Below are 12,635 nucleotides of genomic sequence, written 5' to 3' on the forward strand. Positions count from 1 at the left end.
GTCAGAGGAACCAAAAACAATAACCTTATTCTCATCTTTATTTAAGGACAAAAAATTTGGGGCTAGCCAGAATTTAACTTCATCTAAGCATTTTAGTAAAGAAGCAAATGCAGAGGAATCATTTCTCTTGATAGGTAGGTAAATTTGGCTATTGTCTGCGTAAAAATTAAAAGACATCCCATGTCTTCTTAGAATGGATCCCAGAGCATGTACAAAGAGAAAAGAGATGTTGCCAAGATAGAGCCTTGAGGAAGACCGCTGGTTAGATGAACAACAGAAGAAGAAAAGGTACATAATTTGACTAAGAATTTTCTCTCAGTGAGGTATGAGTGAAACCACTTCAAGATATCAAAGTCGAGTGGTCAACAGTGTCAAATGCTGCTGATAGATCTAAAAGCACAAAGAGTCCAGATTACAAAAATAGAAATACTGTTGCAACTGAGAAAAGACACTTATTAAAAAGAGACATCAATCCCAGCCCAACATAATCAACAATAATTAAAAAAAAATTTTAGGGTGTATGAAATCAAAAGAACAAAAAGATGATTTGATATGAACAATGGTATCTTTAAGTAGTTCCAGAAAAATAGGTTTAAAAACATCCCAGGGAGGAAAATGCAATGGTGGGATAGAGGGTTCAGTATGAGAGGGCTTATGTTGGGTCTCAAATTAGAAATTTTATCAGTGAAAAATCTCAAGAAGCTTTCATGTAGAGCTATATTTACTATATTTACTATACTTTACTATATTTAGTAGAACCTTATCAGTGGTGACTGTCAGTTTATGTGCATATGACAAGACTTTTCAGAAAAATTAATGCAAGATGTAGTCAACGAGACGATGAACACTATTAACAGCAATTATAATTTGATACAATCACACTAGTAGCAATATTTGTTAGTTTGGTATGTTGCTTCAGGGTTAGCCTCATCTGAGGTCCTCTGAAGTCTTGGCATCATCTCTTCTCAGGTGTTCTGGATCCAGACTGTGGAAAAACAGAAAAACAAATAGAGATATAATTAGCGTAGCTGTGCATATTTTCTAGACCTGATAAGAACTCTAGCCACTACATTTTGGACTACCTGTAGCTATTTGTTGAAGATGCAGGACAACCACCTAGACGTGCATTACAATAGTCCAGTCTAGAGGTCATGAATGCATTAACTAGCTTTTCTGCATCAGAAACAGGTAACATGTTTCGTAGCTTGGCAATGTTTCTAAGATGGAAGAATGCTGTTTTTGTAACATGGGAAATATGGTTTTCAAAAGACAAATTGCTGTCTAATATAACACCCAGATTTTTGACTATAGAGGAAGTAACATTACACCTGTCTAGTTACAAACTGTAGTCTACTAGATTCTGTGTACTGTTTTTGGTCCAATAAGTGATATCTCTGTCTCTATTTAAATGAACAAAATGGTAGCGATTAGACAGGTAGGATCTAAAAAATCTTAAAGCCTGCTCTTGAATACCTGTATAGTTTTGTAATCGATCTATAACTATGTCATGATTTATGGTGTCGAACGCGGTACTAAGATCAACTAAAACTCGCAATGAAATACAGCCTTGATATGATGCAAGAAGCAAGTAATTTGTAATTTTAACAAGTCTAGCCAGGAATAGTTTAACAGACGAAGATGTTGGTCAACATCCACGTCAGGTAATGGTTAATTACCTACAGGATTCCATGGAGTGCTGGTAAAAGTTTTAGTTTTAGTTTGTTTTAGTTTTCATAGTTGTGGCGTTATTACCAATAAATTCAGTGAATTGTTGAATTAAGTCCTTGACTGGGTGAGGAGGATGATAAATCACCTCTAACAAAATAGGGCTGTTCCAGTCAAGATGTAAAAGCTGAGCTTCAAAGCTAGCAAACAAGTTTACTAGAACTGACCAACATCGAACAAATAACAAACTTTTTAAAATTGTCACTAATCCACCCCATCATCTGTTTAGACAAGGAGAGTTCAAAAAAAATGTACAATCAGTTGGAACTAATTCAGAGAAAGGGGTAAGATCCCCAACCTTTTTCCAGGATTCAGTGATAAACATAAAATCCAGACTATGAGAGGAGAAGAAGTCATTTAACAACAAGGTCTTATTCACCAAAGAACTAGCATTGATCAGAGCCAATTTAGGTGGAGGGATAATATCCGGAGAGAACAAAGTTTTTCTCAGTGAGCGCGGGTGACCAGGAATTGCGCCATTTTGTCGAAGACAGAGGCCAATCCGAGGGAAACCATCCAGGGAGACAGGCACAGGGCAAGAACAGGTCAAAGCCATCAGAAAGCCAAGTCGCGTGGTTGCCATTAAACGACACAAAGGAAGGGTTCAGCGAGAAACCAGTCTGAAGATGTGCATTCAGTTTGGTAATGAATCCTCCCCTGCATTTTTTCCTGCATTTTCTCTGTGTTATATTGAGAGGCCATTGCCCGCTACACTCCGGGATGTCCTTAGGAAAGCTCCTGTGCGCTTGGTTAAAAACATGTTTCATGTCCGTCTTACAGTTTGTTTCTCCAGAGCATAAGAGTTGTGCAAGTATGTTTGTTTGTTCATTTCTGTGACGAATGCTTTATGTTGATGTCACTGTCATGGGTTGCTGGGTAAAGGATCTCAAAGGAGTACGGAGGAGGCAGATAGTCAAATGAACAGAGTTTAATAAATCCACATGGAAGAAATGGTGAAAACAAAAAACTTACAATAACGGAGACAGGACAAAGTAGTTGAGGAAAGGCAAGGCTATAAATACTAAACCAATAAATGGACTAAAGGAACACAGGTGGAAACGAATGAACTAATCAAGCAACAAAGGAAAACTAGGTCAAGGCAGGGTGAACAGAAACCCAGAACATACACATGACATTACTCTCCCCTCCCAGAAGGTGTGTCCCGTTCCGTGACAGTAACAACGGGGAGGGGAGGGCCATGGCGGATAAAGGGACTCAGAACGCCATGGCGGATTATCCATGACCTTATGCAGCTCGGCCACCGGCATATGGCCTCCTAAAAAAAATACATTGTAGGAGCGAGCGCTTAAGGGCGCTCTGGAAGAATGGGCATTCAAGGGTGCTCTAGAGGAGGGGGCGCTTGGGGGCGCTCTGGAGTTGAGGGGCTAGTTAACTCGTGGGACTTAGAAGATGAAGGAGGGCTGGAAGGGCCCAGAGGAGGTGAAAGAGACTTGAGACACGATGGAGAGCTGGACAGGACCAGCGAATTCTGGGGTGAGGATAGAAACCAAGAACTCTGGAGGTAACGCCATGTCCAAGAGCGCTGAGACAGCAGCAGCTGGCAGGCTTGAGTCAGACAATTCCACATATCACTCCAGAGGAAGACCATCTTGCCGGATGGAGCAAAGTAAATCTTCAGTCCATTTCATTTTCTTGTTTTTTAGGTCCTGTCTTCTTTCACTGGTTGCTGGGGAAATGTGCTTGAAGGAGTATGAAGGAGGCAGATAGTAAAATGAACAGAGTCTTTAATAAATCCATGTTGGAGAAATAGTGAAAACCACCACTTTCAATGACAGAGACAAGACAAAGTAACTGAGGAAAGGCAAGGCTATAAATACTACACCAAAGATGGACTAAATGAATACAGGAGGAAAATAATGAACTAATCAAGCAGCAAAGGAAAACTAAGTCAAGGCAAGGAAAAAGGGTAGACAGAACATACACTTGACAGTCACAGCTTGCAGATGACCACTACACAATATTAAAACCAGATTGGCAGAAACTGTGTGTATTATGCCCCCTTTATTTTAATCATTTAGTAGTCTAACAAATAATTGAATGACAATGAGAGATCTTTAAAATGTATTATACACTACCCTGTGGAAAGGATATTTGTTTTGATAGCTCCAAAATTCACAACATTTTTGTTTTAGTTATTTTACACAACATTCTGCTTCCACAAAAAGGAAATGATTCCCCTGTGACAACTTTAGGACCTCCAGCATCTCTTTTGTCTTAATTACTCCTTTTACACACACAGTACACTGTGGTTAATGGCTGAAATGTGGATGGCTCTGCTCTTTATGTCCACCTGCATGGAAGATAAATACAAGGCCTTTAATTCCACCCATGGCTCTTCTTCTGACTGAGTCAGCCCGCTTTCAGAGAGGAGATACCACGAGGGCTGCTGAGGCAGCACATTCATTTTTGTTGTTTGTGTGCGGTTTTTCACGCTTTGACACACACTGTCAGATCACATCCTCTATAATGAGCTCCGGACCGATAGCTCCTGTAACACTGGTCCTTTAATTCAGGAGACACTCACCCTATCAATGGATTCAGAACTAAAGCATGGTGTCACAGCCAGCTGAGAAAATTCAATGAGATGGACATCAAGGTCTAAACAAAAGCAAGTCAACCAGGATAACACAGCTTTGGACTTTACTAATGTTTGGCGGTTGTGCAGATCAAAAAGCATGTCTGCTTGAAGTAAATAGGCTACTCCTGTTAATGCATGTAAAAACATTAAGCTTTCATTTGATATTAAAGTCTTTTTATGAAAACACAACTGAAACTATATTATATCACAATAGATACATTTTGGCAAAGTTATCAAACAAAACACTTCTAAAGACTTAAAACAGGTTAACCAGAAGCATACAAAAATATTTCATGCCAGTTGGCTTATTTATTTAAATGGAGCAAATCCATAAAGCTGGCAGCTGATTGGCTGTAAACATTAAATCATTCACAACACAACATAAAATATATAAATTGATGTGCATAGTTGAACAGTTACAATCTAGATAAACTTTGTTCAATGCTGATTTCCACATGTTTGGCATGTAATTTGCCTACTTATTTGACATCAGTTTCTGTAACACAGAGAGCATGCACTCATTTTTGCAGTCGCTTAAACAATGTAAGCTTGACAGTGAGTTAATTACTGGACACAGTGGAGAGAAAATTACACTTCATATTCACCTGTCAACGGAAATGACTTCTAAATAAAGAAGTATCAGTCACATTAAAATCATATGATCATAACCTAGCATTTACGGTACCTAGAAACATGTGCATGTATTCACCGTACTGATACTCAAACTGATACAGGGGGGTCAAGCAGAGGTACCGTAATGTTTGGGAATGTAAGGATCAGCACGGAACACAATTTCACCATTGTTCAGGAGGGCCAGAAAACACACTCAAAATGTGATTTTATTGTTAGTTTCACTTTTTATTTTTATTTTTGGGGGGTGGGTTATTTTGTGAGATTTTTAAGTTTATCACTTTTTTTTATGTTAAGTTTTTTTTTTTTTTTATGGGGGTATGAATAACAGCACATATGGTTCTAAAATATACCATATTTAAGGTGCAAATAAGCTGCATTCATGCTATGTCGGAAATATCATAATTATGAGAAAAGCAGCTCTGATTTGTACAGTAAATTCTAGTTAAGTAGTTTTTTCAATTCAATTGATTATTGTTAATGTCTTAATAATGCAAGAATAATCTAAAAATAATATATAGACGTACAATAGTTTTAGCTAGCACAAATTTGCATAACTTTCTAATGCCATTTTCATCACGACGTTGTGGATTTGTCCATTAATTACCCAAATCACACAGATACATTTTGCCATATAGTGTTGCCATAGAAACGTGTAATTACAAGTCCAAGGACATGAAATGCTCCATCTGGGTTGTCATCTACTAATTTCAGTAATGAATGAATGCAGAATATTTCTATTATATATCAAAATATCAAAAAAGTAACTCTGTGACACTCACTAACTGTATACAGTAGGTGGTCAGATGTTCTTACTTCCACTGAAGTAGATTATTGGATAACTCTCAGATATATAGATATAGTGTATATAGTGTCTATATATATGTGGGTGTGTGTGTCAATCAAAATCTATGAATAGGAAAGTTCTGATTTGTTTTGCAATCCTGAATCGGCTACCTGTAGTTGCTTTAAATTAAGCAATTTAGTTTTAATTACAGTTAACAACTCTTCAATTAGTTTCATGCATATATGATTACCTCTCTGTTGCTGTTAGTCACTCCACTCTTTTGCCAACTTGTGGATTTTGAAGGTTTTTAGTCTAATTGAGCACTTATTTGGAGATTAGTTCTTATTAATGAAGCTAAATTTGAACCCAGGCTGTTTAATCAGCTCGATTACAGGAGATTTAAGCGTGCTATATTTTACTACCATGAATTAGGTCGAGCATCAGGCATGTTTGGTTCAGTTACGATGCCGCTCTCACTTTCAGCACTTAGTGTCCGAGTCTCCATGTGTAGACTTGTATGTAAAAACTGTGATGTTAACCGAACTCACCGATAAATCCTATTACTTCCTCAGCAAGTAATATGCCATGATGGGTTTAGTTCAAGAGGCCTCATCTTGAAATGGCGCCTCTTTGGGGGGGTTCTGCTTACCCTGACACTTCAGACCCATCTCAAATGGATGACAGCATGACGGTACTTTGCCATTGCCCAAAAAAATCAATAGTCTACACTTTTGAAATCTGCTTTGACATGTGTTGCGGTGAAGCTAAAACTTCATGATTTATAGCTCGTGAAGAATGTCAACCTTCATGGCCTGAAGGTCTGGCCGTGCTCTGAAAGAGAGACAGCAAAGAGACACAGACGAGATGCTTTGCTAGCTGGTCTGAATTCTAGGGTCTTTATAAAAAAAAAAAAAAAATACAAAAAATAAAATAAAATATGACGTTTGAAATATTCAAGAATGTAGTTCTGCAAAGCCACACAGACAATCTTGTCAGAGTATTTTGAAAGCATTAGCACCATTTGGATTTGGTACAAAAGTCATGTTGATGAAAACATAATGTCTGAGATTAAATCTCACTGAAGCAGAACTTTTGCATGCTTGCATTTTAATCAGAACTGTGGATGGACAGTTGGTTGAATAAATAATAGTGGAATTAGAGAAAGACTGTCACTGCCATATGTGCAAAGAGAAAGACTGCACTGATTTCATGTTTCCAATACAAGCCTGTGGATTCTTGACATGTGAGACAATGATTTACTGTTGGATTAAAACGAAGCAAATGTTATTTTCTGCAGCATTCATACAGGTGAATGTTTTTTATGCTTCTATTTAGCAAAACAGTGCCACCCGGAGTGTGTGATGTGAATTACACCTACTGTTGCTGCATCAATAGATGGCGCTATTGCACGAAGTATCAGGTCAGTTACTGTAGGACAGCTTGTGCTCTGGAGGTGGACTGAAATGATCTCATCAGCAGTCTTTTAGAGACCTCTGCATGTGTTTTCTGAAAGACAGGAAAATTGGTTATCTCGGTTTAATTCAAGCACCCAGTATAGCTAATCGGCAGAGTTTGCTGTGTAATCAGGAGATAAGAGCCATAAGAGAAGAAATACCATCCTCAAGCATTTGAAACTGTTAATTTAAGAAGTGCACTGTGAGCTTTGCAGATTTTTAGCATGATTTACTCATTCTAATGGGCCTTTAGGGAACTAATTGGATCTTGAAGCTCTATAAGACCTAAATCAAGCCTGCCGCTTCAGATAACTGGAGATGCGGTTAGCAGTTTTCATCTGCTGAGAAATGGAGTTCAAAGAAAGACAGAGAGAGGGTTAGAAAATCTCCTTTTTACACACAGATTCGTGTTCTTCATGCATTCATATTCTTTCTCTGTCTCTGTCGTTTCACACAAAGCGTCGGTCATGAGTGAGTGATTGCCTGTGGATGTGATGGATATATTGGTTTGGCTGTAATTCAAGGCAGAGGATTTAATGTGTGGAAGCGGCGAGTGAGTCATCAGGTCACACAATAATTCAGCAGCTGTTTCCTTTTGCAGATGCAAATAGGTTGCCAAACATTAGCCTGCGGCAATCTCTCCTCGACTGCTTACATCTCTGTATTCATGTGTTACAGTTGTCATATTAATAATGGCTTTATACAGAGCAGGATTACATACTCATTTGAGAGAGTAGGACCCAGTGTGTTGTCTTAACGTCTTTCCTTTATTTCCGATGTGTCTGTTCAAATTACAAGGACAGTTTAACTAAAAAAATATAATTCTCAGAATGTAGAAGCTGGTCTTTAAATGAACATGCACTGCAGGAAATGACTTTCTTATTTTTGTCTTGTTTGCCGGTACAAATGTGTAAAAATATTACATTTAGGCTACTGGAGCTCCAAAATGACTTTAGATTTTCTGTCTTGTTTTCTGAAAATGTATGCTTTAAATAAGTCTTTCCCTTTAATTTATTTTTCTTACCGCATTGGGGAATATTTTGTTTTTCTTGTTTTATTATGGACACTTAATACTGATATTCTGTTTCTTTTTTTGTCATTTTTTTTTTTTTGATAACAAGACTTCTCTTTTCATATTCCACAGAAATACATATGGATTTAGAACCTGAGTGTGAGAAAATGACAGAATTTTCTTTTTTTTTTCTTTTTTTTTCAGTTAACGATTCCTTTTAGGCATCAAATCACACTAATGAGGTGACATTTTAAGTTGTTACTTGATTCCATTTTTGTCTGTCCTGTCATGAAGGCTTCATGCAGACAATGTCTTATGTGATGCCTGTTAGCTGTCAGACGTGGTCTGTTGTGAGTTTATTTTCCATCTTTGCTAAACTTAATTTAACACAAGCACAGACAAGAACATGAGAACATGAAGCAAAACATCTGCAGTCTCTACACACTAGCTTTTAAACCAGTTTAGATCAAGCTATTTTCAAACAATTAATTTATTTTATTAATGTCAGGCACATGATCACATAATTCAACTTTTTTTTTTCATTTAGCTTTTTGCCTTTGTCTCCAGGATACACTAGCTATTTCTTATGAGCACTTGTGTTGAATGAGACAGATGCCTTCTAGTGTGAATGTTTGGTTTGCCCAACCTTGCCTCTTTTATGAATTGTTCCAGACATCACAGTGCAGCAAACTAGATCCTGTCAGGTGTTTTGTACCTCAGTATCATTCATGTACAAGGTGTCAAATGGCCTATTTGAGAATCACATAAACCTAATAGGTTGAGATAAATTCTGTTTACCCACACGTGTCTTTAAACAGCGCCCTTTACTTCCCCTTTAATTAGGTGCTGAAAAATAACGAGATGTTAATGAATTGTTCCTCGTACCCTATGCCTAACAGATAGCATTTAATTATTCCGCACTCTTCCGTCTTCCTTTCCTCCAGAAAAACATCCAGCTGTCATAAGATGCTGAAGATTTACCTCCTAGTCATCAGGAGTTTGATAAAGCTGTAACCCACCACTCTCACAACACTTTTTTTTTTTTTTACCATTTGACCCTGTGCTGGGAAATATATTAACACTGCGGTATCTGCACAGGGGAATCAAGCAAATGCTGTGCTTTGCAAATGTAGCCCTGATAAGAGGCAGAGCATGCTTGACATGAGCAGGCCACAAACTTGGAGCTGGGTTAAATGTGCTCCATATTATTCAGTGGGGATGTGATGTTGAGATAAAGTGTGCATAGCTTTATCTTTTTACATGTAGACAACACTGTAAAGTTGCTTTGACACAATCAGTGTTGTATAAAGTGCTATATGAATAACAGTGAATTGACTTGACTTGACTTGACTTAACTTGATTATATGTCGAGATGTGTCAAACAGCAACATTTATGAAAAAAAAAAAACAGTTTTGACCAACAGATATTGTTAATAATCACCTGTATAAAATAACAACATTGCATTGTGATGGAAATGTGAGAACCTGACACTAATGCAATGTCACCATTGTCCTAAAAATGTATGATGTGTGTCTCCCATGTTTGCACATCTGATCGAAATCATCAGATCATTATCAGAGAGAAGCATGAACTGAATTGGTCTGTCAGATAAGGGATAAATCCAGTTAAGTTTTTTAATTAAGACACATACACGCATTTATACAGTTGGGCTTTCATGACAAGTAAACACATTTGCACCTTCTAATTATGGTAATATATATATATATATATATATATATATATATATATATATATATATATATATATATATATATATATATATATATATATATATATATTGTTATATTGTTATATTAAATTAACTGTAAAAAAATTATTGAAAAATGCTTCATGGTAATGATTTTTGTTTGTAATTAAAATAATGATTACGAATTGTAAAGAGATAACTGAATCAAAATTGTGAATAATGACAATTAATCAATATATATATAATATATATATATATATATATATATATATATATATATATATATATATATATATATATATATATATATATATATATATATCAAAATATAATCAAAATACACAAGGCAGTTATTTTTTCCTCAAACATATTTAAAAGAAAGTAAGTTTAAAAAAGATATTAATACATTTATACAGCAAGTACACATTATATTAATCAAAAGTGACAGCAAAGACATTATAAATGTCACAAAAGATATATATTTCAAATAAATGCTTTTCTTTTGAACTTGGTTTTCATTACAATCCTGAAAAAATCACAGTTTCTTCAAAAATATGAAGCAGCAGAACTATTTTCAATAAATAATATAGGTAAAGTTTTTCATTACTAGTTATATAGTTTTTTTAGAAGCTACACAACATTTTTTAATCGGGCACTCATCACGCACACACGCGCGCGCGCGCACACACTGTTCCGCTCGTTGAGTGTTTACGGTAGCTCGCGCCTAGTTTCGTCCAGAGTGTAGTAGTTTAATCGCTCATTTTGTGAGCGTAGGTTGACAGCTCTCTCCTTGTAGTTGATTCGTCCCGGTACTTCACGTCAAGATTATGGGCTTTGATCTAGACCGTTTTGAAGGTCCCGTGGATCCGGACTTAATCTGTAAACTGTGTGGGAAAGTTTTAGAAGATCCTCTCAGCACTCCGTGCGGACATGTCTTCTGCGCCGCGTGCGCGCTCCAGTGGCTCGCCAAAGTCAGCCGCTGCCCTGTCCAGTGCCAGAAGATCTCCACCAAAGAGCTGAACCACGTCCTGCCCCTAAAAAACCTCATTCTCAAGCTGGACATCAGATGCGACCACCGTGAACGAGGCTGCAACCGGGTAATGAAGCTCCAGCATCTTCCAGAGCACGCGGAGACCTGCGAATTCTCCCCGGTCAGTTGCGGGAATAAAGGATGCGACGCGGTGCTCAGCTTGAGGGATGTGGCCTCACATATGCGGGAGGAATGCGAGCACAGGGCGGTGGATTTCTGTAAGGATGGATGTGGACTCGCGCTGACCCTCAAGAGGTCGGAGGAGGACCACAGCTGTCTCCGGGCTCTTAGGACACACAGCGGTCTCCTCCAAAGCAAAGTGCTGAGTCTGGAGAAGGAGCTGAAGCGCCAGTCTCTGAGCTTCAGTAAGAGGGAGAGATCTCTCCTCTCCAAACTGTCCGCGCTCCACTGCGAGCTGCACATCACAGCGCTCACATTTCAGAGGAAAATCACCGAGTACAAGAGCAGGATTGACGCGCTGTCGAGCAGCTGGATGCCCCTCGAGAAGGTCAGTCACGTTGTGAACTGAGTGAACAATGTAACAGAAATCAACCCTCTAAAACTGTAAGTCAAATTAAAGTGACAACCTCCAGCCAAGTTAATTACCTTGAACTTTGAATTTAATTACTGCTCAAGTTGAAATTTGTGAACTCGAGTAGACCTGAAATTAAGTGAAATCCGTGGGAACAAAAGGTACTGTCAAAACATTTTACTCAAACTTGCAGATTAATAACCTTCTACTGACAAGGCCTACCATGAATGTGTTGTGGAAAACAACTATAAAGGGTGGATAAAATTGCCCTAATTTAACATTGAACTGTGGGGCATGTTGTGACACTTTTCTTTTGAGCAGAGTAACTCTTTTGAAATATGCAATATTATAGGCTAATTAATATCCCTCATATCACACTTGAAAACAAATGGAAACATACAGAAATTGTTAAACCATTGGCATGGAATTTACTGTAAATGTTATTATGCTGTATAAACTTCTAATTGTATTTTTTGACATTTACGTCAAGCAGTTTTGTGTTCTCTTTTTAACCCAAGAGCAAATATAACAAAAATATGAAGATTTAATAATAATAATAATAATAACCTACAACACTTATATGACACGGTTGGAAAAAAAAAAAAACATTTAATTTTTTAATAAAATGTTTACATTTTAGTCAATTCTGCCACAGGTACAGCACATGCAGAGAATTGAAATTGTGTTATTTCCAGACCCTCGGTGCATAAAGATAACACTAATCACTCTCAAAACAATATAAAATAAAAAATAATTACAGATTAAAATATAATATAAAATACAAATATAGAAATAAGGACATGCAACAAAAGGATAGATAAAGTAGCACAAGGCACATGGCAGATAGATAGACTTTAGACAAAAATGCAAAAATGATACGTACACAGCTTGTCACCGAGGAAGTGCCAGAGGGACATCTTTGCACTGGGTTCTCAACTAAAAGGTTCACAGCAGGTCCTAAAAGGATAGTTGACCCACTATGATTGACTTTCTTTTGTGAAACTTGAGAGAAAATATTTTAAGGAATGTTGGTACAAACAGTTTGCATTCCCATTGACTTCCATTCTATTTTCCTGACTATACAGTGGAAGTCAACAGGACCTGAAACTGTTTGGTTACCAACATTCTTCAAAATATCATCTTTTGTATTCTGCACA

At 37.3% G+C, this 12,635-nt stretch overlaps 1 protein-coding gene across 1 annotated transcript in view; it reads left to right on the forward strand.

The window, feature by feature from the left end:
- Window positions 1-10,570: 10,570 nt before the first annotated feature.
- The window catches only part of LOC113092477 (E3 ubiquitin-protein ligase PDZRN3-B-like), a 31,311-nt gene continuing 29,246 nt past the window's right edge, over window positions 10,571-12,635 (forward strand). The window contains exon 1 of the mRNA XM_026258082.1: window positions 10,571-11,454. Within this exon, the coding sequence (XP_026113867.1) occupies window positions 10,744-11,454 (711 nt within the window). The 5' untranslated portion in view covers window positions 10,571-10,743. The remainder of the gene's footprint in view (window positions 11,455-12,635) is intronic.

This window comes from Carassius auratus, unplaced genomic scaffold (assembly GCF_003368295.1).
Source record: "Carassius auratus strain Wakin unplaced genomic scaffold, ASM336829v1 scaf_tig00214604, whole genome shotgun sequence".
Lineage (NCBI taxonomy): Eukaryota > Metazoa > Chordata > Actinopteri > Cypriniformes > Cyprinidae > Carassius > Carassius auratus.